Genomic DNA, 24,307 nt, shown 5'->3' with positions numbered 1-24,307 from the left:
CCAAGAGTTCTTTGGTTTTAGAAACATTTAGATCAAGGAAATCACACCACTTGACAAAACCAGGAAGAGAGCAGCCAAGATCCGACTCTGCTCCCTGGAGGAGTGATAAAAGAGTAGTGTCATCTGAGAATTTTACAAGAAAGCTACTTTCTTCACAAGATCTGCAGCTGTCAGTGAACAGAATAAAAAGCAGTGGTGAGAGGACACAACCCTGTGGAGAACCTGTGTTTGAGACCAGTATGTTTGACCTGTCACCATTAACTAAAACCTGTTGTGATCTGTTTGTTAAAGAGTTTAAGATCAGAGATAGGAGCTGGTGGGGTAAGTTAAAATAAGAAGACAGCCTCTCCATCAGGATGTGAGGTTGCAGCTGATTAAAAGTTGAAGAGAAATCAGCAAATAAAAGTTTGACATGAACTTTGGGTTTTTCCAGGTGTTTCAAAGCTTTGTCCAGAATGAAACGTTTGGCCTCTTCTATTCCCTTATTTGTTCGGTAGGCAAACTGAAGCGGGTCGAGTTTTTCCTCCACAAGTGAGAGCACTTCCTCTTTTTAAATGTTCTCAAAATGTTTCATTATGAGGGAAGCAAGGGCTACCGGTCTAAATTCATTCAAATCACTAGGATGTTTAGTCTTGGGAATAGGAATTAAAAATGTCCACACAGTAGCAGCTGGAAGCTAAGTTGGTCAGCACAGTGGTGCAGAGTACGACGACAAATGGCATCAGGGCCTGAAATGTACAGAAAGCTGAGGTGTGGGGGGCCTGGATGTAAAACCTGACAGAGAGCAGGAGAAGTGTAGTAAGAGTCTCTGTTTTGACCAGGGCCAGCCTTAACCTTTGTCTACTGATATTAGTCTCTGACTCTGAGTAAGACTCACTCTATCACAGTGATCCTGTTCTGACACTGTATCAACTAAATAATCTTCAAAATGATACTTACTTTAAATAACTAAAAGTATAATTATAGAGTTATTGCTGTAATAAGTGATGTCTTTTATGTCAAACCTCTGTTGTTTTGGTCTGAGTGCAGCTGTCGAGTCAGATCAGTTCCTCTCCAGCTGAGGGAGGTTTTTGTACGACGTTGTATCACTGTGTGAACGGTGAGCTGAGACCCTGCTGACAGTAGTAAACTCCTGAATCTTCAGCCTGAACTCCACTGATGGTCAGAGTGAAGTCATTGCTTGATCTACTTCCACTAAACCGATTTGAAATTCCAGACTGACGGGATGTAGCATCATAAATCAGGAGTTTAGGAGCTTCTCCAGATTTATGAAGGTACCAGTGGAGGTTGCCATAAACACTTGAACTGGTTTTACATCTGATGGTGACAGTCTGTCCTGGAGTAACAGTCTGAGATCCAGGAGACTGAGTCACACTGATTTGTCCTGATGAACCTGGAAAACATGAAAAAGAGGAGAAGACGTATTGAGACAAATCCAGCTTGGAGAAAGATGATCAACATGAAAACAGAAGAGTATCATTTCTTTAACATGGAGAATAGATGGAAGAAGGTAAATGCTGCTTGTTTCAGTGTTTCTCCATCACAGCAGAACATCATTGTGGTGAACCTGGTTGCATCCTGAAGCCAAGTTTTCAGCAGAGAGTCTCACCCTGAACAAGGAGCCCCAGGGTGCCCAGCAGTAGAGTCAGTGACATCATCATTGTGCTGGCGGCGTGTCAGTGGCTCTGAAAGGTCTGGACAGCCACTGATCAACACTGGCCTCTTAACGGCTGGGAGCAGAGAGGCAGGACAGATATGCAAACACACAGAGTCAGTCAACTGTAGCTGTCCTCAACATATCATGCTGTTTCCTCCTCACTGCTGGGACAACTCAACATTTACATCATCCTCATGTAGATTAACATAAAGCCTGAATGTGAAGTTCTCATTACGCTCACTCTTGTGTTTGGTCTTCCATGTTTATCAGTTATCAGAACTAAACTGGGATTGTTCCTCAGCTCTAAAAGGTGTGTGTTGTGTGTTGAGTCATTTTTCTCTACTATCTGACAGATAATATCTCAGGTCAATGAAGTTTGTTTAAATCAGTACAGCAAGACACTATAAAAAAATTGGAAGGCGAATGTGTACGTCCAGTTTGTTTTTGATACTTATGCGTGTGTTGTGTACATGATTTCTTCCATGTCGAAGGCAGAAAGGGAGATGGGATTGTTGCTCACTAATGCCCAAAGAGAAGCATCAAAGGATGGGAGTGAAATTTATGATCTTGTCCATATGAACTCTCAGGAAACTGGTGGACTTTACTCTTTCAATAGGACTGTCCTTCATTTTAATATCAATAAGATCAAGGTTGCTTTCTGTTTGAAGAAAAATTGTCTTGTTCGTATTTAGTGATAATTTATTGCATTTTAACCATGTATCAACCTTGATCATCACCATTGAGATTGTTTTGCAGATCATGTATGTTCATGTGTGATAAGAATAAATTAATATCATCTGCCAACAAAACTTTATGTAGAATGTTAGAACAATGTTTAAAATCATTTAGATATGAAATAAAGAGGAGCGGTCCCAGGAGAGATCCCTGAGTGACACCATATTCTACTGTTCTACATGCAGATTTATGATTTAATATAGCAACATATTGTTTCCTCCCATACATGTAGCTACCAAACCAACTGAGAGCAGTACCTCTGATACCATCATATTGAACTTTATTTAAAAGAATTTCAAAATCAATTGTGTCAAAAGCCTTTGACAAATCAAGGAAAAGTCCAATGCCTAACTCGCCTTTATCTATACAATTTTTTCCAAGAGATTCAAAATCGCCATAGAGGTGAAACTCTCTTTCCTAGAGCCATACTGTTGTGGAGATAGAATTTTAAGTTTTTCTAAAAAGTAACTCAGTCTACTTAAGACAGGAGAAGACAGGTAAAATAGATATAGGTCTATAATTATGTAAGTCATTTTTATCCCCCGACTTAAACATTGATACGATTCTTGCAATTTTTTGACGTATCAGGCACAACTCCACAAAGTAGGGAGAGATTGATAGAGTAGACCAGTGGCTCCACAACTTCACTTATAATAGCTTTAAGAATTTTACTGCAAATGTTATCTACACCAGCTGTGTGTGTGAGCTCTTCATTTTCAAAACAATACACAGAGCAGAACCAGAACAAATGATCCAACAAAGACAGAACTTCAAACCAAGACTTAAATACTGAGTGAAATAATGGGGGAATGGGGAACAGGTGACTAGACACAGGTGCATGCTGGGAGTGATTGGCTGGGAAAGACACTGGGAGCAGAGCAGGGCTGACCAACATGATGCAGGGCAGGTGTGCAGGGAAAGTGTGGAAGGAAAAGCTGAACAGAGTCAGACACACATACAACACAAAGACAGACTGGAAGGCAGAGAATAAAACAGCATGAAGAAAGAGAACAGACCAACTAATAAAAGGCAACCAAAGTCATAATTCAGTCTTTCAACTAAAGAAAATAAGCCTTCTCCCTCACAGGTCCAGTCTTCACAAATAAAGTCTGAAGGCATCTGGCGGACAATAGTTACTAAGGAACATAAAGACAGACTCTTAAGAGCAGGAGGGTCAAACAGGGAGTCCAAATCAGCCCACTGGATAACTTTGCAAAGTATGAAAATTGCAGAGGAATAATTTTTCAATTTTTCAATAAAACACAACTGTACTCATTTATTTTCTCAATCAAAGTTTGTGATCTGCCTGTGAACGTCCAACATCAGATAACTGACTTGTGATTCATATAAAACGAACACTTGAATGACTTTCTGAAAGTGGCAGCTGCTCAGGATTTGACTCCTAATATTGATGCACTTGTGAAGGCTGAGAGGAGCAAGTTAAACTGTGAGGAGCCTCCTTCATGTAAAATGCTGCTTCAGAGGTTTTTCATCCTGAACAGAAAACTATTCTCTGAAAGAAACAATGAATACATACTGTGGTCATATTTAAACCTTTCATACATTAAACATTGGGCAAAATAATCTGTAAGAGACTGAGACACAATCATGGCTGGATTTTACATATGAGCAATCTGGTTGTGTTTCTTTGTTTGTTTGTATGTTTTGGGTTTTTTTGTCGGGCTCCACAGAAATACGACTCATGACTCACTCAGGTCAGTCTTTTTAAATTAATTCAAACTAAATAGTTTCCTTCAGTTTCTTTCAGGTCATCAGAACAAAGTTATGTCTGTGTTTGTTAATAATATAATATAATATATCAATATATAATATATAATATATTGATAGTGTTCTAAGTGTGTGTGTGTGTGTGTGTGTGTGTGTGTGTGTGTGTGTGTGTGTGTTCAGTGAACTGTATCAGTCTCTGCAGTAGCTTCCAGCTGCAGCAGTCAGTTCAGTTTCAGTTCAGTCTGACTGAGGGAGGTTTTTGTACGACGCTTTTTCACTGTGTGAACACAAGCTGACTGTTGATAACATGATAACTCTGACAGTAATAAACTGCTGCATCTTCAGCCTGAACTCCACTGATGGTCAGAGTGAAGTCAGAGTATCTTCTGCTGCCTGAAAAACGACCTGGAATCCCTGATGCTCGAGTGGTAGCATACCTAATGAGAAGTTTAGGAGCTTCTCCATCTCTCTGTTGGTACCAGAATAGGTGGTAGGTGTCAAGAACATAATAAACACTCTGACTGGTCTTACAGCTGATGGTTGCAGATCCTCTCAGATCAGCTCTTACTGCTGCAGGCTGAGTCACTGTGATCTGGCCTCTGGACTCTGAGGATACAGAGACAAAAACATAAAGCAGCATCATGGTTTTGTGGGCTTCATTTCAGAGGGACGGATGTTCATAGAGGAGAGGAGTTTGATTCTCTGGACTTTACCTGTGAAGCAGCAGCAGAGGAGAGTCCAGATGAGGACGGAGATCAAAGTCATGTTTTTGATGAGGAGGATTTCTGTGGCTTCTGTTGTCATGAAGGACAGCCGTCAGTCATCCAGTGTTCAACTCTCAGGACTATAAACTCTCCCAGAGCACTGGAGCATGGTGCTGCTGATGCAAAGTGGCTCTCTATGGAAATGCTCTGACTGACTCCAACAGGGTTGAACTTGGATTACTCTGATGATGCTGTTTAAGCAATGGATCAATCAACTTATCACAGTATTGATTCATAATGTGTCACTGATCATTTTATGTAGATTTGCTTTGATGACAGCAGACACATTTTCTTTCAGTACATCTTCTGTCTGATTTTATTTAATATTTAAAGGATCAATTTTACTTTCAGACAAATTTAACAATATATATGTAAACATGTGATTAACTGTTAAAAATTGGGTCACTTTTTAATTGGATATCATATAAAATAAATAGTTCTTTTTAAAGCAGGAACTGTTTTAGTAGAGTTTGTTTGTGTCAAAGTCAGAGAGCCGTGTCTCTCTACAGTGAGAGGTTTTTGTACGACGGCTCAATGAGTTTGTATCACTGTGGTACACGTTCGGTGGAGGAACCAGACTGGAAGTTAACTGTAAGTACATTTAACTTCTAAATCATCTCAGATTCATCATTTATTATGTTTTCAGTCAATAAATTCAGGCTTTACTTCAATATTTTGGATTGTAGTTTTATAAATGTAATATTTGTGCAGTGATCACTACAGGCTTCACTGTAATACAGATAAAAATACATCAGATGAAAAAAGTCTTTAGTTACACAGAAATGATCATTCAGACAGTTTCTACATTCTTATTATTTATATTGTTCTTTAAAAGTACAGCTGCTTATTGAAGACAATAACTTGACTCATAATTGTGTCCTTATTATCTGGAAACATTTCATGTGTTTTACTCAGTCTTCCTCTCAGATTCATGAATTTAATGATCATTATTATTCTCACTATAGACAATGAATACCATAATATCTCTTGAGGTCATTTAAACACATGCTTATTTAGAAGGATTCATTTTCCAGCACTTCAAATATGAGTCAGTAGTGCAGTCTGTCTGTGTTGATGGTTCAGTATTGATAAATGTGTAAATGAGGAGAAAAAACTCATTTCAAACTCACACATGCTCAAGTAAAAGTGTTTCATTCTTTCTGTAATACATAACATGAAATGGTTTAACACTGATGTTTAAGTGTGTTACTGAAACTAAAGTAGGAGTTTTCAGTTTGAAACTTTTTATCTTTAGTACTGAAACCTGTCTGTTGCCATGGTTCATCAGTGATGCCTGTCTGTTGCCATGGTTACTGAGCTCAGAGAGGGAAGTGAAACAGCCAAGACCAGTTTGATCCAATGTGAGAAAGAGCAACAGAACCAGCAGCCTCCTCTGCTGCAACCAACAGGGTGGAGTTTATTTTCTCTTTGTATGAACTTTCTTCATGTTGTCTCTCTGTCTCCTCCTCCAGTGGGTCGAGTCGCCCCCACCCTGACGGTGCTGCCCCCCTCCAGCCAGGAGCTGCAGCAGGGGAAGGCCACGCTCACGTGTCTGGCCAACAAGGGCTTCCCCTCAGACTGGAGTCTGGCCTGGAAGGTGGACGGCAGCAGCAGCGGCAGCAGCAGCTGGGAGCAGAGCAGGAGCCCCGGGGTGCTGCAGGCGGACGGCCACTACAGGTGGATCAGCACCCTGAGGCTCACTGCAGACCAGTGGGGGAAGGTGGGCTCTGTGACCTGTGAGGCCACCCAGGGCTCCCAGACTCCACTCTCAGAGACACTGAGCAGAGACCAGTGTTCCCAGTCCTGACCTGACTCACGGGGACTCTGCTACTGGTTTTACTCTGCTACTGCTCTCACTCTGATCTCTGCTACTCTGCTTTTTTCTCCCTCTGTCTCTTTAAATGTTGCAGTAATGATGTTTTTTGCTTTTTGATTTTAATGTTTCAAAATAAAATAAAGACGTGTTCATCAAATCAATGATATTTGCAGCTTTATTATTATTATAATAATGATCATATTAATCTCTCTTAATGATAGCAGTGTTTCCATTAAATGTACAAAAACTGATCCCTCCTCAATATAAATGGACATACCAGGCAGTCGGGTAACACATGGTGTCCTTCACATCTGTCTGCTGTTTGTCTATATACCAGTATGCTGAACATTAAACAATAAAACACATCTGTCAGACTTGAGCGTGTTTCAGTTCATATTACAGATTTCTAAAGTGACATGAGGGTGATCTGCTTCTTCTAAATATTCTAATTCTACATCAGTTTTAACATGTTTTTATTTAATTTGTTGTTTTGACATTCTGAGATAAGAAAAAACCTTCTGAATATATCTGAACTTGCAGACTTTAGAAATAAAAAGCATAATATCATCAGCATACAATCACATAAAATGAATGTGATCTTTGGTTGTGACCTGTGAAATATTGACACATCAGCATACTGTTTTTAGAGGGGGCTCAAATGTTGAACACAGATTAATTTGGTGGCAAAGGACACCCTTTACATGTCCCTGTTTCACTGTCAAACCTGGAGGACTTGAACACATGTACAGGAAGCTGAGGTGTGGTGGGCCTGGATGTAAAACCTGACAGAGAGCAGGAGAAGTGTAGTAAGAGTCTCTGTTTTGACCAGGGCCAGCCTTAACCTTTGTCTACTGATATTAGTCTTTGAGGGGCCTCTGCATGTTGAAAACAATAATTTGTCCTGTGTGTTTATTTTCATCTTCATGATTTCTACAATGCTGATACTTTATAGATGTTACATTAAACCTGGAGCTTTAAATCTTTTCATTCATCATAAACTACAACATGGTGACATTAATATTATGACAATGTCATTCTCATTATACATGCTCCCTCTTGGACAGATCATTGAGAAGCATGGTGTTTCTTTTCTTTGTTATGCTGATGATACACAGTTGTACCTACCTGTGAAACCCACTGAGCCTGGAACTCTGACTTCTCTTATTGACTGCCTTCATCACCTGAAACATTTGGATGGCAACTATTTCCTACAACTGAACTCAGATAAGACAGAGATCATTGTGATCGGGTCCCAGCATGTGAGAGAACAAATCCTGCCATCTGCTGGTGACCTTTCAAAAAACATCAAGACTGTTGCAGAAAATCTTGGTGTGTGGTTTGATACCAATTTCAACTTTGAGCAGCACACCACAAAGCTTGTGCAATCCTGTTTCTACCATTTAAGAAACATCTTTAATAAAACCTGAAAATGCTGTCTTATAAATCATGTTTTAACTTTTATTACGCTACCCTACCTCAGTTCTTGGACCCCTTCTGTTCAGTCTATATATGCTGCCTTTGGGTCAAATTCTGCAGAACTCTAATGTAGACTATCACAGTTATGCAGATGACACACAGATATACCTGGCACTGTCCCCAGATGACTACAGTCCAATACAGTCATTGTGTCACTGTTTAGAGCAAGTCACTAATTGGATGAACCAAAATTTCCTTCAATTAAATCAAAACTGAGGTCATTTTTGTTTTTGGCAATAAAGAGAAGAGGATTGCTGTCAGTAAACATCTCGAGTAACTCTCTCTAAAAACTAGGAACCAAGTCCAAAACCTTGGCGTGCTGCTAGACTCAGATTTGACTTTCAGCAGTCACATCAAATCAATCACCAAAACAGCCTTCTATCAGCTTAAGAACATATCCAGAGTGAAGAGTTTTATGTCTCAAACAGACCAGGAGAAGTTGATTCATGCTTTCATCTCAAGTAGACTCGACTACTGTAACGTCTTCTGACTGGACTCCCACAAAAAAGTATTAAACATCTGCAGCTCATTCAGAACGCTGCAGCTCGAGTTTTAACCAGAACAAAGAGATCAGAGCACATTACTCCAGTTCTAAAGTCTTTACACTGGCTCCCAGTCAGCTATAGAATAGATTTTAAAGTTCTGCTAGTGGTATACAAATCACTGAATGGTTTAGGTCCAGAGTACATAAATGACATGTTAGTAGAATATAAACCCAGTAGAGGTCTGAGATCGACTGACTCAGGTCAGATAGTTGAGCCCAGAGCTCTGAGATCTACTGACTCAGGTCAGATAGTTGAGCCCAGAGCTCTGAGATCTACTGACTCAGGTCAGATAGTTGAGCCCAGAGTTCAAACTAAACATGGTGAAGCAGCTTTTACACAACTTGAACAAACTACCAGCAGAACTGAAATCATTTTTAAATCCAGGTTAAAAACATTTCTCTTCTCCTGAGCTTATGATTGAGCTCTTTTAAAGCACTTTACATTTTAATCTTTCATTTGCCCTCTGTCATTTTAATGATTTTAAAGCTAATTTATTATTTTATTCTGCAATCTTATATTTAATTCTTTATTTTGTTCTAGTTTTTATTTCATATATATGTTTTTAAGTTTTTTGTTTCCAATTCTTACTGTTAAATGATTGTTTTATGTAAAGCACATTGAGTTGCCATTGGGTATGAAATGCGCTATATAAATAATGCTGCTTTGCCTTAATTTATGTCTTTTATGTCAAACCTCTGTTGTTTTGATCTGAGTGCAGCTGTTGAGTCAGATCAGTTCCTCTCCAGCTGAGGGAGGTTTTTGTACGACGTTGTATCACTGTGTGAACGGTGTCTTCCAATTCTGCTGACAGTAGTAAACTCCTGAATCTTCAGCCTGAACTCCACTGATGGTCAGAGTGAAGTCATAGTATTCTGTAATAAAACTTCCACTAAAACGATTTGAAATTATAGACTTACGGGATTTAACCAAATAAATCAGGAGTTTAGGAGCTTCTCCAGATTTCTGAAGGTACCAGTGGAGCCTGCTACCAACAATTGAACTGGCTTTACATCTGATGGTGACAGTCTGTCCTGGAGCAACAGACTGAGATCCAGGAGACTGAGTCAGGATGATTTGTCCTGATGAACCTGGAAAACATGAAAAAGAGGAGAAGGCTTATTGAGACAAATCCAGCTTGGAGAAAGATGATCAACATGAAAACAGAAGAGTATCATTTCTTTAACATGGAGAATAGATGGAAGAAGGTCAATGCTGCTTGTTTCAGTGTCTCTCCATCACAGCAGAACATCATTGTGGTGAACCTGGTTGCATCCTGAAGCCAAGTTTTCAGCAGAGTCTCACCCTGAACAAGGAGCCCCAGAGTGCCCATCAGTAGAGTCAGTGACATCATCATTGTGCTGGCGGCGTGTCAGTGGCTCTGAAAGGTCTGGACAGCCACTGATCAACACTGGCCTCTTAACGGCTGGGAGCAGAGAGGCAGGACAGATATGCAAACACACAGAGTCAGTCAACTGTAGCTGTCCTCAACATATCATGCTGTTGCTGCATATTCTTATTTGTGTGAATGTTGAATTGAGATTCATTTGCAGTCATGAAGGAAGCACAAAAACATTCACACCATTAAATAAAATACAGACAATAACATCAGGTCAAGAAACTGTCACACACTACATTAAACATCACATATAATAGACAGTAAATGTTAACTTGTGAGGCAGCTGGATTCACAAGATTACACTTGAACAACACAGAAACTGTCAAAAGGGCACAGCAAAGATTTCACTTCCTCAGAGTCCTAAAGAGGCACAACATTGAAAGGAAGCTGCTGGTGGCCTTTTACTGGGCGCCCATAAAGAGCCTAACATACTGCATGGTGGTGTGGTATGCAAGCTGCTCTGCTGTGGATAACAAAGTGATCCAGAGAGTAGTGAAGACTGCAGGGAAAGTCATAGGTTGCCCACTGCCCTGTCTGGAGGACATTGTCACATCATGTTACCTCAGCAGAGCCACCAACATCATCAAAGACTCCACCCACCAATGTCCCCAACTCTTTGAGCTGTTGCCCTCTGGCAGGAGCTACAGGTCGACCAAGACTCAGACCTCCAGATTCAAAGACAGTCTGTTCCCCAAGCACTTTAAATAAGATAAAGAATTAAGTTCAAGATATCTTTATTATCTCAGAGGGGCAATTTGTGGTGTAGCCAGCAGTAAAACAATAGGAATGACAATAGCAATTACAGTTACAATTGAAAATAAACAATCCACAAAGGTTGGCCTACAATAGAGAATAACAATAAATAGTAAAAACAAAAAAGTTAAAGTTTGTGCAATCCACCTTAAATTGTTTTAAAAAGGCTTAGAATCATCCGTTATTTAAAAGGCCAATGGCTGCTGGAACCCAGGACTTTTTGAATCTGCCTGTCCTACATCTGGGCATACAAAATCTGCGTCCGGACGGGAGCAGTTTGAATTCTGATGCCAGAGGATGACTGGGGTCGGACAAGATTGGTTTGGCTTTTGTGCAAAAGGGAAATGTCTGTCAGTGGAGTAGCAGCTATGTTACTACACACATTGACAATGCCCTGAAGTCTGTTGCGGTTCTTTAAGTTAAATAACTCGAACCAGCAGATAAAAGCAAATGTAAGAACAGATTCCATAAAACAGGAATAAAACATTCTCATGAACCTAGTGTCAATGTTCAAGTTCTGTCGTCAATCACTGTACCGAGGTATTTGTACAGCTGGACTCTCTCTACAACTTGGTCATTCATCGACCTCCTAAAATCAATCATCATTTTCTTAGTTCAGGAAATATTAATGATAAGGAAAGACGACTTGCACCACTGAATGAATTCCTCCACTAGGGGGCAAGGCAAGGTCGTCATGACTATGGAGGGACACGATCACCGAATCATGGGCGAACTTTATAATATGACGCTTCTCATGTGAACTCTGACATATGTTCATGTTTAACACAAATACACACATGCTGCAACACACCCACACTTTATTTTATGATGTGCAATATATATAATATTTATTTTGTTCTCTGTTCTTTGTGTTCTGTAATGTTGTATGTTTTATTCAGTGTCCTGTGGTTTTATGTTCACACTGCAGAGTAGATATTTTTTATTGAGTTTAACAGAAAAAGATGCAATGTTCCCACCACAGACAATACAGCACATCAGACATATGAAAAATAGGAATATAAATAAAGGAAACTTAAAAAAACTTGACTGGAGTCTGGCCTTGAAAAAACTGACGAATCAAATGAGGTGAAACAAAACATTGTCTCCGGTCGGCTTTTCGTATGACAGTTTGGAGCAACCAGTCATCAGTAATCAGGTCATGTTCCTCCTATTATTGGGGTTATGAGAGGGGTCTTCCACTCAGACAGGAGCCTCCTTTAGAGGGTCATAACGGTCATCATTTTACGCATAAACTATGGTACTTAAAACAAAAAGATTTGCAAAGTTTAAGGTGAAATGCGAACATTTTAACAGAAGCAGTGAGTCTGTGCTACATGGTGTCCTTCACATGTGTCCTCTCTGTCCTGCTCTGTACTGTATTGTTCTGTATCACAGCATGTGGATGGAGGAGCAGAGACAGGAAGCTCCTACAGAAATACAGAAGTGTATTTCAAGCATTATGGAATATGATGTTCTCAGTACAAAAATTCACATCACATTTCATATACTTTAATAAAAAACATGTACAAGGTTTGAACTTTCATTTACTGCAATGCAACTATATTTAGTTCCTTCAGTTTCTATCAGGTCATAAGTACAAAGTTGTGACTGTGTTTGTACCACTGTGAGACTGATCATGAGAAATATTGTAATCATTATCTGTTACACATGATGATAAATATATGATTTTCTAAATGCTTAATCTGAAAGTGTGTGTGTGTGTGTGTGTGTGTGTGTGTGTGTGTGTGTGTGTGTGTGTGTGTGTGTGTGTGTGTGTGTGTTCAGTGAACTGTATCAGTCTCTGCAGTAGCTTCCAGGTGCAGCAGTCAGTTCAGTTTCTGTTCAGTCTGACTGAGGGAGGTTTTTGTACGACGCTTTTTCACTGTGTGAACACCCACTGACTGTTGGGATAGTGGAGACTCTGACAGTAATAAACTGCTGCATCTTCAGCCTGAACTCCACTGATGGTCAGAGTGAAGCCAACTCCATTCCCTGCTCCACTTCCAGTGAATTTGGAGGAGATTCCTGAAAATCTGTCTGATGTTCGGTAGATCAGAAGTTTAGGAGCTTCTCCAGTTTTCTGTTGGTACCAGGCCAGATAGTATTGTGAACCAGAGTAGCGAACAACTTGTCTATTAACTTTACAGTCAATAGAGGCAGTTTGACCGAGCTGCACTGATTTGGCTGCTGGCTGAGTCACAACAACATTTTGTCCAACAGACCCTGAGGAGAGAGAAGAAACAGTGGACATGAGATGGTTCCTCACCCTGAGTGAAGCAGAGGAGAGTCCAGATGAGGACGGAGATCAAAGTCATGTTTTTGATGAGGAGGATTTCTGTGGCTTCTGTTGTCACGAAGGACAGCCGTCAGTCATCCAGTGTTTAACTCTCAGGACTATAAACTCTCCCAGAGCACTGGAGCATGGTGCTGCTGATGCAAAGTGGCTCTCTATGGAAATGCTCTGACTGACTCCAACAGGGACTTGGATTACTCTGATGATGCTGTTTAATCAATGGATCAATCAACTTATCACAGTATTGATTCATAATGTGTCACTGATCATTTTATGTAGATTTGCTTTGATGACAGCAGACACATTTTCTTACAGTACATCTTCTGTCTGATTTAATTTAATATTTAAAGGATTAATTTTACTTTCTGACAAATTTAACAATATATATGTAAACATGTGATTAACTGTTAAAAGTTGTGTCACTTTTTAATTGGATATCATATAAAATAAATAGTTTTTTTAAAGCAGGAACTGTTTTAGTAGAGTTTGTTTGTGTCAAAGTCAGAGAGCCGTGTCTCTCTACAGTGAGAGGTTTTTGTACGACGGCTCAATGAGTTTGTATCACTGTGGTACACGTTCGGTGGAGGAACCAGACTGGAAGTTAACTGTAAGTACATTTAACTTCTAAATCATCTCAGATTCATCATTTATTATGTTTTCAGTCAATCAATTCAGGCTTTACTTCAATATTTTGGATTGTAGTTTTATAAATGTAATATTTGTGCAGTGATCACTACAGGCTTCACTGTAATACAGATAAAAATACATCAGATGAAAAAAGTCTGTTGCCATGGTTCATCAGTGATGCCTGTCTGCTGCCATGGTTACTGAGCTCAGAGAGGGAAGTGAAACAGCCAAGACCAGTTTGATCCAATGTGAGAAAGAGCAACAGAACCAGCAGCCTCCTCTGCTGCAACCAACAGGGTGGAGTTTATTTTCTCTTTGTATGAACTTTCTTCATGTTGTCTCTCTGTCTCCTCCTCCAGTGGGTCGAGTCGCCCCCACCCTGACGGTGCTGCCCCCCTCCAGCCAGGAGCTGCAGCAGGGGAAGGCCACGCTCACGTGTCTGGCCAACAAGGGCTTCCCCTCAGACTGGAGTCTGGCCTGGAAGGTGGACGGCAGCAGCAGCAGCTGGGAGCAGAGCAGAGCCCCGGGGTGCTGCAGGAGGACGGCCACTACAGGTGGATCAGCACCCTGAGGCTCACTGCAGACCAGTGGGGGAAGGTGGGCTCTGTGACCTGTGAGGCCGCCCAGGGCTCCCAGACTCCACTCTCAGAGACACTGAGGAGAGACCAGTGTTCCCAGTCCTGACCTGACTCACTGGGACTCTGCTACTGGTTTTACTCTGCTACTGCTCTCACTCTGATCTCTGCTACTCTGCTTTTTTCTCCCTCTGTCTCTTTAAATGTTGCAGTAATGATGTTTCTTGCTTTTTGATTTTAATGTTTCAAGAAAATAAAGACGTGTTCATCAAATCAATGATATTTGCAGCTTTATTATTATTATAATGATCATATTAATCTCTCTTAATGATAGCAGTGTTTCCATTAAATGTATAAAAACTGATCTCTCCTCAATATAAATGGATTAACCAATTAATAAATCAATACATTTCTGAATCAGCCAGATTTCTTAAGTTCATGGCTCTACGGTTCAATAGATCCTCTGTATCACTTCAAAGAATAAACATGAATTCAACAGATTATTACTCGATATAGCGACATGAATGAAAGATGATGGTGAATGATGAATTTAAATGAAGGATATGTAATTATGTGGAAACTCAGGAAACTTGTAAGTTTTACCTTCAAAGAAAATTTGAATTACTCGATCTGACATCAACCCTGGATTAAAGCAATATTTGGATCCTACTTTCATCGATGGAGGGTCTCAGCTGTCCGTCCTTCAGAACCACGCGTACGAACAACCAAGTGGAAGATCTCAGAGAGCGTCGCAGGTCCAGGCGAGGTGAGGATGGTCCGGGTCGGCTGGCCTTCCGTCAGACTGCCTGGCTCCGGTGGTTTCTGCCTGCAGACTTTGTTCCTCTCAGTTATGATGAGTCGTAGGGTTGACAGACGTTTATCTGTCCAAAAGTTCTCTCAGGTTGATGAAAGATGGAGGAAAGGTCCGATTTAACTAGTTCACTGTTTAATAACTTTCTGGAGAGATCTCAGCGTTGGCCACACGTCAAAATCATCAAAAATGTTAAAAACAGGCCGAATGCAAAACTTAATGACGTGTTTACTTAAAGGGTCTTTTCTCTGTACGTTGCTAGTGAAAGTTACAAGATTACAAAAACTTCAGAAAACTTAGACAAAGAATAACTAAAGATTGTCATGACCCGGCCCGAAGGAGATGACATAACAGGAGAGACGCAGTGCATGGCTGATAGAAAAATATATTTATTTAAATAAAGTAACACAAACTAAAGTAACCTGGGTATGAGGTGTGTATGTCAGTGGTATCAGTCATGTCAGTGTGAGTGTATTGATCATATATGGTTACGTGCCGTGTGGTTTCCTTGTTTCTTTTCCTTTTCTTTAGGTACCGCCCTCCTCCCCCCACTGATTAGCACAGCTGTGGCACATCAGGCCTGCCAGTTAAAACCCCTGGGAAGCTGGTGCCGGGGCAGTTGGCCTTCCGGCAGTGTGCTGATCGGAGCTGTGTGTGTGCGTGTGTCCAGTGTCAGAGTCTAGTGTTTCTGTTCAGCGGCGTGGTTTGACTGCCTCATCATCTTCATCATCAACCGGTTTCCCTTATTTTGGAAGCTCGTTCTTAGTTTGACCGTTAATAAATTGAGTTTTGATTTGATCTCTGGTGTTTTATTAGTATATTTTTGGTTGAGTTGTTTTGCTTGTTACTTCCCCACTCCTAGACATAATCGGGGTCGTAACATATATGGTGGAGTGTTGTCAAGTAGAAATGAATGAAACGCCAAAGAAACCAAAGAGGTGCGGCCACTGGCACCTTCATCCAGCTGGAACACCGGGCCCAGCTGCACCCGATCAGGTTGATGGAGTCAGCTGATCACCTCAGAAACACACAAACCATTTCATCAGCAGAGTGAATTATTAAGAGAATAAGATGAGGTGACTAAAGTAAGAATGTGTGGGGTGAAGAAAAGAGAAGATGAGTAGAGCCAAACCTGAAGCAAAGCAAAGCCGGTTTCAGTGCATCTGGTTTTTGTCCTGGGGAGGGCTCGTGTGTCAGCCAATCAGATTCATCACAGCTACTCTGAGGATCTCATTTCCAGCTTTTTACTGCAAAACTTTTCATCTTCATCATTCATTCAGTATTTAATCCTGATTATAAAAAGCATACTATAACCTATTAACACTTAATATGATCAAGCATAACACATTGTTATTCTACTTATTCCATGATAGATAATTGATTATCACCATAATGTAAGCATAACATCAGTGTAACACTTTCTCACATTAAGTAAACCTTCTCATACCAACATTTGTGTTTATGAAAGGAGAAATTATAATGACAGTTCTTCACATACACATTTATCTGTGATCGCTGTAATAGTTGTTACAGTGGAGGTTTCTTTAGGTAATTGATACTGATATAAGTAATTGGTATTGTGTTTAAACTATACTATTTACTAAGATGTTCTTGTTTAAGTTTTTAACACTAATTTTCTCACTTTCATGCTCTGTGTGGTTTCAGGAGACACAGAGGGGGTGGGGATTCAGGAATGTGTCTTTTAGTTGATGATCGTGGTCTGTGTGACTCTAATCTGATGGAAGAAGTCTCTCCGATGAGTTATGACGTACGAAGGAGACACCAAAATCTGTCTTTCGTTACTTTTATGTAGTTCTTGTCACTCTTGGTTGCTCCGTGGAGTGTTAATGGATCTTTGTTTGTCCAAGAGAGAGACCCTGTCAGTCTCTATATCAAACCTGGACCAATTTACTCACCTGAGGGTCAAAGGTGACTCTGACCTGATGATGTTCTGATCCGTACTGATGCTGTGTCCGCTACACAATGCAACTAAATAGTTTCCTTCAGTTTCTTTCAGGTCATCAGAACAAAGTTGTGACTGTGTTTGTTCCACTGTGAGACCAAAAATATTATTACTATTATCTGTAATACAATTTATTTATTTATTCTGATTAAAGATATAAATCATATTGTTATCACATGTATATAGTGTTCTAAGTGTGTGTGTGTGTGTGTGTGTGCGTGTGTGTGTTCAGTGAACTGTATCAGTCTCTGCAGTAGCTTCCAGCTGCAGCAGTCAGTTCAGTTTCTGTTCAGTCTGACTGAGGGAGGTTTTTGTACGACGCTTTTTCACTGTGTGATCACAAGCTGACTGTTGGGCCAATGAAGACTCTGACAGTAATAAACGGCTGCATCTTCAGCCTGAACTCCACTGATGGTCAGAGTGAAGTCAGAGTTTGATCCACTGCCTGAAAAACGACCTGGAATCCCTGATGCTCGAGTGGTAGCACGATAAATGAGAAGTTTAAGAGTTTCTCCATCTCTGTGTTGGTACCAGAATAAACAAGGGCTGGAACCGCCACAGTCTCCAGCAACATTCTGACTGGTCTTACAGCTGATGGTTGCAGATCCTCTCAGATCAGCTCTCACTGCTGCAGGCTGAGTCACTGTGATCTGGCCTCTGGACTCTGAGGATACAGAGACAAAAACATAAAGCAGCATCATGGTTTTGTGGGCTTCATTTCAGAGGGATGGATGTTCATAGAGGAGAGGAGTTTGATTCTCTGGACTTTACCTGTGAAGCAGCAGCAGAGGAGAGTCCAGATGAGGACGGAGATCAAAGTCATGTTTTTGATGAGGAGGATTTCTGTGGCTTCTGTTGTCATGAAGGACAGCTGTCAGTCATCCAGTGTTCAACTCTCAGGACTATAAACTCTCCCAGAGCACTGGAGCATGGTGCTGCTGATGCAAAGTGGCTCTCTATGGAAATGCTCTGACTGACTCCAACAGGGACTTGGATTACTCTGATGATGCTGTTTAATCAATGGATCAATCAACTTATCACAGTATTGATTCATAATGTGTCACTGATCATTTTAAGGTGGTTTGGGATTCATGTGTATTGACAGCTATTTATTCCATGATAGATAATTGATTATCACCATAATGTAAGCATAACATCAGTGTAACACTTTCTCACATTAAGTAAACCTTCTTATACCAACATTTGTGTTTATGAAAGGAGAAATTATAATGACAGTTCTTCACATACACATTTATCTGTGATCACTGTAATAGTTGTTACAATGGAGGTTTCTTTAGGTAATTGATACTGATATAAGTAATTGGTATTGTGTTTAAACTATACTATTTACTAAGATGTTCTTGTTTAAGTTTTTAACACTTATTTTCTCACTTTTATGCTCTGTGTGGTTTCAGGAGACACAGAGGGGGTGGGGGGGGGGAAGTCAGGAATGTGTCTTTTGGTTGATGATCGTGTTCTGTGTGACTCTAATCTGATGGAAGAAGTCTTTCGGATAAATTATGACGTACGAAGGAGACACCAAAATCTGTATTTTGTTACTTTTATGTAGTTCTCGTCACTCTTGGTTGCTCCATGGAGTGTTAATGGATCTTTGTTTGTCCAAGAGAGAGACCCTGTCAGTCTCTATATCAAACCTGGTCCAATTTACTCATCTGAGGGTCAAAGGTGACTCTGACCAGATGATGTTCTGAGCCGTACTGATGCTGTGTCCGCTACACAATGCAACTAAATAGTTTACTTCAGTTTCTTTCAGGTCATCAGAACAAAGTTGTGACTGTGTTTGTTCCACTGTGAGACCAAAAACATTATTACTATTATCTGTAATACAATTTATTTATTTATTTATTCTGATTAAAGATATAAATCATATTGTTATCACATAGAATATAGTGGTGTATGTGTGTGTGTGTGTGTGTGTGTGTGTGTGTGTGTGTGTTCAGTGAACTGTATCAGTCTCTGCAGTAGCTTCCAGCTGCAGCAGTCAGTTCAGTTTCTGTTCAGTCTGACTGAGGGAGGTTTTTGTACGACGCTTTTTCACTGTGTGAACACATTCTGACCGATGGGATAGTGATGACTCTGACAGTAATAAACTGCTGCATCTTCAGCCTGAACATCACTGATGGTCAGAGTGAAGTCAGATTTTGATCCACTGCCTGAAAAACGATCTGGAATCCCTGATGCTCGATCGGTAGCACGATAAATGAGAAGTTTAGGAGTTTCTCCATCTTTCTGTTGGTACCAGAATAAAGAATCGAAGGTAAAACCACCATAATCTTTCTGACTGGACTTACAGCTGAGGGTTGCAGATCCGTTCAGATCAGCTGTCACTGCTGCAGGCTGAGTCACTGTGTACGGGCCTCTGGACTCTGAGGATACAGAGACAAAAACATAAAGCAGCATCATGGTTTTGTGGGCTTCATTTCAGAGGGACGGATGTTCATAGAGGAGAGGAGTTTGATTCTCTGGACTTTACCTGTGAAGCAGCAGCAGAGGAGAGTCCAGATGAGGACGGAGATCAAAGTCATGTTTTTGATGAGGAGGATTTCTGTGGCTTCTGTTGTCATGAAGGACAGCCGTCAGTCATCCAGTGTTCAACTCTCAGGACTATAAACTCTCCCAGAGCACTGGAGCATGGTGCTGCTGATGCAAAGTGGCTCTCTATGGAAATGCTCTGACTGACTCCAACAGGGACTTGGATTACTCTGATGATGCTGTTTAATCAATGGATCAATCAACTTATCACAGTATTGATTCATAATGTGTCACTGATCATTTTATGTAGATTTGCTTTGATGACAGCAGACACATTTTCTTTCAGTACATCTTCTGTCTGATTTAATTTAATATTTAAAGGATCAATTTTACTTTAAGACAAATTTTACAATATATATGTAAACATGTGATTAACTGTTAAAGGTTGTGTCACTTTTTAATTGGATATCATATAAAATAAATAGTGTTTTTAAAGCAGGAACTGTTTTAGTAGAGTTTGTTTGTGTCAAAGTCAGAGAGCCGTGTCTCTCTACAGTGAGAGGTTTTTGTACGACGGCTCAATGAGTTTGTATCACTGTGGTACACGTTCGGTGGAGGAACCAGACTGGAAGTTAACTGTAAGTACATTTAACTTCTAAATCATCTCAGATTCATCATTTATTATGTTTTCAGTCAATAAATTCAGGCTTTACTTCAATATTTTGGATTGTAGTTTTATAAATGTAATATTTGTGCAGTGATCACTACAGGCTTCACTGTAATACAGATAAAAATACATCAGATGAAAAAAGTCTTTAGTTACACAGAAATGATAATTCAGACAGTTTCTACATTCTTATTATTTATATTGTTCTTTAAAAGTACAGCTGCTTATTGAAGACAATAACTTGACTCATAATTGTGTCCTTATTATCTGGAAACATTTCATGTGTTTTACTCAGTCTTCCTCTCAGATTCATGAATTTAATGATCATTATTATTCTCACTATAGACAATGAATACCATAATATCTCTTGAGCTCATTTAAACACATGCTTATTTAGAAGGATTCATTTTCCAGCACTTCAAATATGAGTCAGTAGTGCAGTCTGTCTGTGTTGATGGTTCAGTATTGATAAATGTGTAAATGAGGAGAAAAAACTCATTTCAAACTCACACATGCTCAAGTAAAAGTGTTTCATTCTTTCTGTAATACATAACATGAAATGGTTTAACACTGATGTTTAAGTGTGTTACTGAAACTAAAGTAGGAGTTTTCAGTTTGAAACTTTTTATCTTTAGTACTGAAACCTGTCTGTTGCCATGGTTCATCAGTGATGCCTGTCTGTTGCCATGGTTACTGGGCTCAGAGAGGGAAGTGAAACAGCCAAGACCAGTTTGATCCAATGTGAGAAAGAGCAACAGAACCAGCAGCCTCCTCTGCTGCAACCAACAGGGTGGAGTTTATTTTCTCTTTGTATGAACTTTCTTCATGTTGTCTCTCTGTCTCCTCCTCCAGTGGGTCGAGTCGCCCCCACCCTGACGGTGCTGCCCCCCTCCAGCCAGGAGCTGCAGCAGGGGAAGGCCACGCTCACGTGTCTGGCCAACAAGGGCTTCCCCTCAGACTGGAGTCTGGCCTGGAAGGTGGACGGCAGCAGCAGCAGCAGCAGCAGCTGGGAGCAGAGCAGGAGCCCCGGGGTGCTGCAGGCGGACGGCCACTACAGGTGGAGCAGCACCCTGAGGCTCACTGCAGACCAGTGGGGGAAGGTGGGCTCTGTGACCTGTGAGGCCACCCAGGGCTCCCAGACTCCACTCTCAGAGACACTGAGGAGAGACCAGTGTTCCCAGTCCTGACCTGACTCACTGGGACTCTGCTACTGGTTTTACTCTGCTACTGCTCTCACTCTGATCTCTGCTACTCTGCTTTTTTCTCCCTCTGTCTCTTTAAATGTTGCAGTAATGATGTTTTGATTTTTCATATTTCAAGAATACATTTATTTTTATTGCTTGCAGTGATATGCTGAAATTCACGGTTTATTGAAACAATAAAGGTTTTTTCATCCAATCAGTTGTTTCTGTGCATATTATTACAAGAATCAGTTGTTATTATATTAAATTATCAGATCTTACTGATGAAGACTTCATACTTCATGTTGATAAGAGAAGTGATGTGAATATATGTTACATGGCTCAGTGGTTTCACCTTTCATTACACAAGTGTGACATCTTCTCCTTGTTTATCTGAACTTCTGTCTCAATAATTGCAGCCAAAATGTAGAAAGAAATGAATCATCCAATAAACGATTAACAAAACTAAGAGTCTGCAGCAGTGCTAGCATATCTGTGGAACAACACTAGAGGTTAAAAAGTTTAAAATTGTCTAGTGGGATGAGATATTCTGTCCATTCATTATCATTATATTTACCTGATGGGTAACTAGACTTAACTACATAATTAACTAGTAAGATAATACGTGCTGTCCATTTAGTAGTTTGCCATAATGAATATGCAATTTGGGTGTTTTACCCTCGTCTGCAAAATACATGGAGAAGAAAATGCAAATATGTTAATTTAACACACATTGTGATTTACCACACCCGAGGGTCATTTTGGTGATGGTAACTGTGTCAGTAAATAATATGTTTGAAGGACAGGCATTAACCGGTTGCATGCTGCGTACAGATGACTGGTGTTGCACAATGACAGACTACACAGCGAACGGATGTTTCCACCCATGTTAATATTTTTGGTTGTGCTAACAGCATTTACTTTGTCACTAATATTCTTCCATATAGCATTTTTATTTTTATGGTAATGTTTCTTTGCTGTAATTCAATATGTCTGCTAACCTCCACTAGAACCTCTAATTCCATGGAATCAAATTTCATTTTGATCCAAACTCTCCATAAGACACAAAATTACATTTAAATACTGCTGTCTGCACCTGTTGTCATCTGTGCGTTTATTCTTAGTAGATCACCTGCAAAATGCACACTAACCAAATGTGCAATCAGTTACACTACACACACAAATTAGTACTCTTTATTTGGGATCTTAGTGAATCAGGCCCATAGTGTTATAAAGGCAGGTTAATCAAGTTTGGTTAAATCAGTCAAGCCACTATTAAAAATAATGGAATGCAAATTTGGACATCCAGTTCATTATTGGCGCTTATGCATGCATCGTTTATATAATTTCTTACATGTCGAAGGCAGAAAGGGAGATGGGATTGTTGCTCGCTAATGCCCAAAGAGAAGCATCAAAGGACGGGAGTGTTAGTGCTAAAGATGAACAATGAAGAGGGAGTTACAATAATCAATACGGGACATGATGAAGGTGTGAACCAGAGTTTGAGCATCAGAGTTGGATAGGAATTGGCGGAGGAGTGCGATGTTACAGAGGTGAAAGAAAGATGTCTTGGTGAGGGATTTAATATGTGCATCAAAGGTGAGAGCTGGGTCAAAGAGTAGGCCAAGATTCCTAACTACTGGTGCAGGGCTGAGTGATACACTGTCAGTGGTTAGAGTGGAGAGTTTGGGAAGTGAGGAATTGCAGCCAATGAGAAGTACTTCTGTTTTGTCAAAGTTTAGTTTGAGGAAGTTTTCGTGCATCCAGCGTTTTAAATCAGATAGACAGCCAGTTAGCATACAGGAAGGGAAATCTGTGGGGGAATGTGAGTTGACGTAGAGCGTTGATGTTAGAGCACCTGATGTCATATTTAAACATACAGTAGAAACACAACTTTATGGAATATAAAAAGAATATAATTAGGACTTCAGGTTTCAATCTATGAAAAGAAAGGTTGACAATATGTGCCAGTATATCACATGGAATATGTGCACTCACACCTAACTGTATGTAGACTCTCATTACTCTGTTATTTAACCCTCACATACTGTTCATATTCTGACATTCATGTTTCATATATAGTGAGTTAGTTGTGTGTGTGGACATCAGTGGAGCTGCCTCTGATAGGTGTGTGTGTGTGTGTGTGTGTGTGTGTGTGTGTGTGTGTGTGTGTGTGTGTGTGTGTGTGTGTGTGTGTGTGTGTGTGTGTGTGTGTGTGTTCAGTGAACTGTATCAGTCTCTGCAGTACCTTCCAGCTGCAGCAGTCAGTTCAGTTTCTGTTCAGTCTGACTGAGGGAGGTTTTTGTACGACGCTGTTTCACTGTGTGAACACATCCTGACTGTTGATCCAATGATAACTCTGACAGTAATAAACTGCTGTATCTTCAGCCTGAACTCTACTGATGGTCAGAGTGAAGCCAACTCCATTCCCTGCTCCACTTCCAGTGAATTTGGAGGAGATTCCTGAAAATCTGTCTGATGTTCGGTAGATCAGAAGTTTAGGAGCTTCTCCAGTTTTCTGTTGGTACCAGGCCAGATAGTATTGTGGACCAGAGTACTGAGCAACTTGTCTATTAACTTTACAGTCAATAGAGGCAGTTTGACCGAGCTGCACTGATTTGGCTGCTGGCTGAGTCACAACAACATTTTGTCCAACAGACCCTGAGGAGAGAGAAGAAACACTGGACATGAGATGGTGAGGTGAAACTCAGCTACACACCAAATGATTTTCACAGAACAGAAAAATGATTTTCACAGGACAGAAACATTTTCCTCACCCTGAGTGAAGCAGAGGAGAGTCCAGATGAGGACGGAGATCAAAGTCATG

General features: G+C 40.3%; 1 pseudogene and 8 gene segments (V, D, J or C); 3 read left to right on the top strand and 6 right to left on the bottom strand.

Annotated features, from left to right (window-relative positions):
* Positions 1-1,085: 1,085 nt before the first annotated feature.
* On the bottom strand, positions 1,086-1,661 carry LOC128374390 (immunoglobulin kappa variable 2-28-like). The segment is given in 2 exon segments: positions 1,086-1,393; positions 1,610-1,661. Coding segments are annotated over 2 exon segments (360 nt in total).
* Positions 1,662-4,394: 2,733 nt separating this feature from the next.
* LOC128374550 (immunoglobulin kappa variable 4-1-like) lies at positions 4,395-4,927 on the bottom strand. The segment is given in 2 exon segments: positions 4,395-4,726; positions 4,834-4,927. Coding segments are annotated over 2 exon segments (423 nt in total).
* A 1,263-nt stretch (positions 4,928-6,190) lies between these two features.
* Positions 6,191-6,691, top strand: LOC128374549 (Ig kappa-b4 chain C region-like). The segment is given in 2 exon segments: positions 6,191-6,245; positions 6,357-6,691. Coding segments are annotated over 2 exon segments (390 nt in total).
* A 2,804-nt stretch (positions 6,692-9,495) lies between these two features.
* On the bottom strand, positions 9,496-10,075 carry LOC128374378 (Ig kappa chain V region 3368-like). The segment is given in 2 exon segments: positions 9,496-9,809; positions 10,024-10,075. Coding segments are annotated over 2 exon segments (366 nt in total).
* Positions 10,076-12,749: 2,674 nt separating this feature from the next.
* LOC128374548 (immunoglobulin kappa variable 4-1-like) lies at positions 12,750-13,202 on the bottom strand. The segment is given in 2 exon segments: positions 12,750-13,093; positions 13,137-13,202. Coding segments are annotated over 2 exon segments (393 nt in total).
* A 163-nt stretch (positions 13,203-13,365) lies between these two features.
* Positions 13,366-14,474, top strand: LOC128374547 (Ig kappa-b4 chain C region-like; annotated as a pseudogene).
* A 2,991-nt stretch (positions 14,475-17,465) lies between these two features.
* Positions 17,466-18,017, bottom strand: LOC128374546 (Ig kappa chain V region 3381-like). The segment is given in 2 exon segments: positions 17,466-17,803; positions 17,911-18,017. Coding segments are annotated over 2 exon segments (429 nt in total).
* Positions 18,018-19,279: 1,262 nt separating this feature from the next.
* Positions 19,280-21,589, top strand: LOC128374545 (Ig kappa-b4 chain C region-like). The segment is given in 3 exon segments: positions 19,280-19,348; positions 20,219-20,270; positions 21,152-21,589. Coding segments are annotated over 3 exon segments (456 nt in total).
* Positions 21,590-23,797: 2,208 nt separating this feature from the next.
* On the bottom strand, positions 23,798-24,307 carry LOC128374543 (immunoglobulin kappa variable 4-1-like). The segment is given in 2 exon segments: positions 23,798-24,141; positions 24,258-24,307. Coding segments are annotated over 2 exon segments (393 nt in total).

This window comes from Scomber japonicus, chromosome 15, assembly GCF_027409825.1.
Source record: "Scomber japonicus isolate fScoJap1 chromosome 15, fScoJap1.pri, whole genome shotgun sequence".
Classification (NCBI taxonomy): domain Eukaryota; kingdom Metazoa; phylum Chordata; class Actinopteri; order Scombriformes; family Scombridae; genus Scomber; species Scomber japonicus.
Note: the sequence above shows the minus strand (reverse complement) of the source record. Positions and strands in the feature narration are given on the sequence as shown.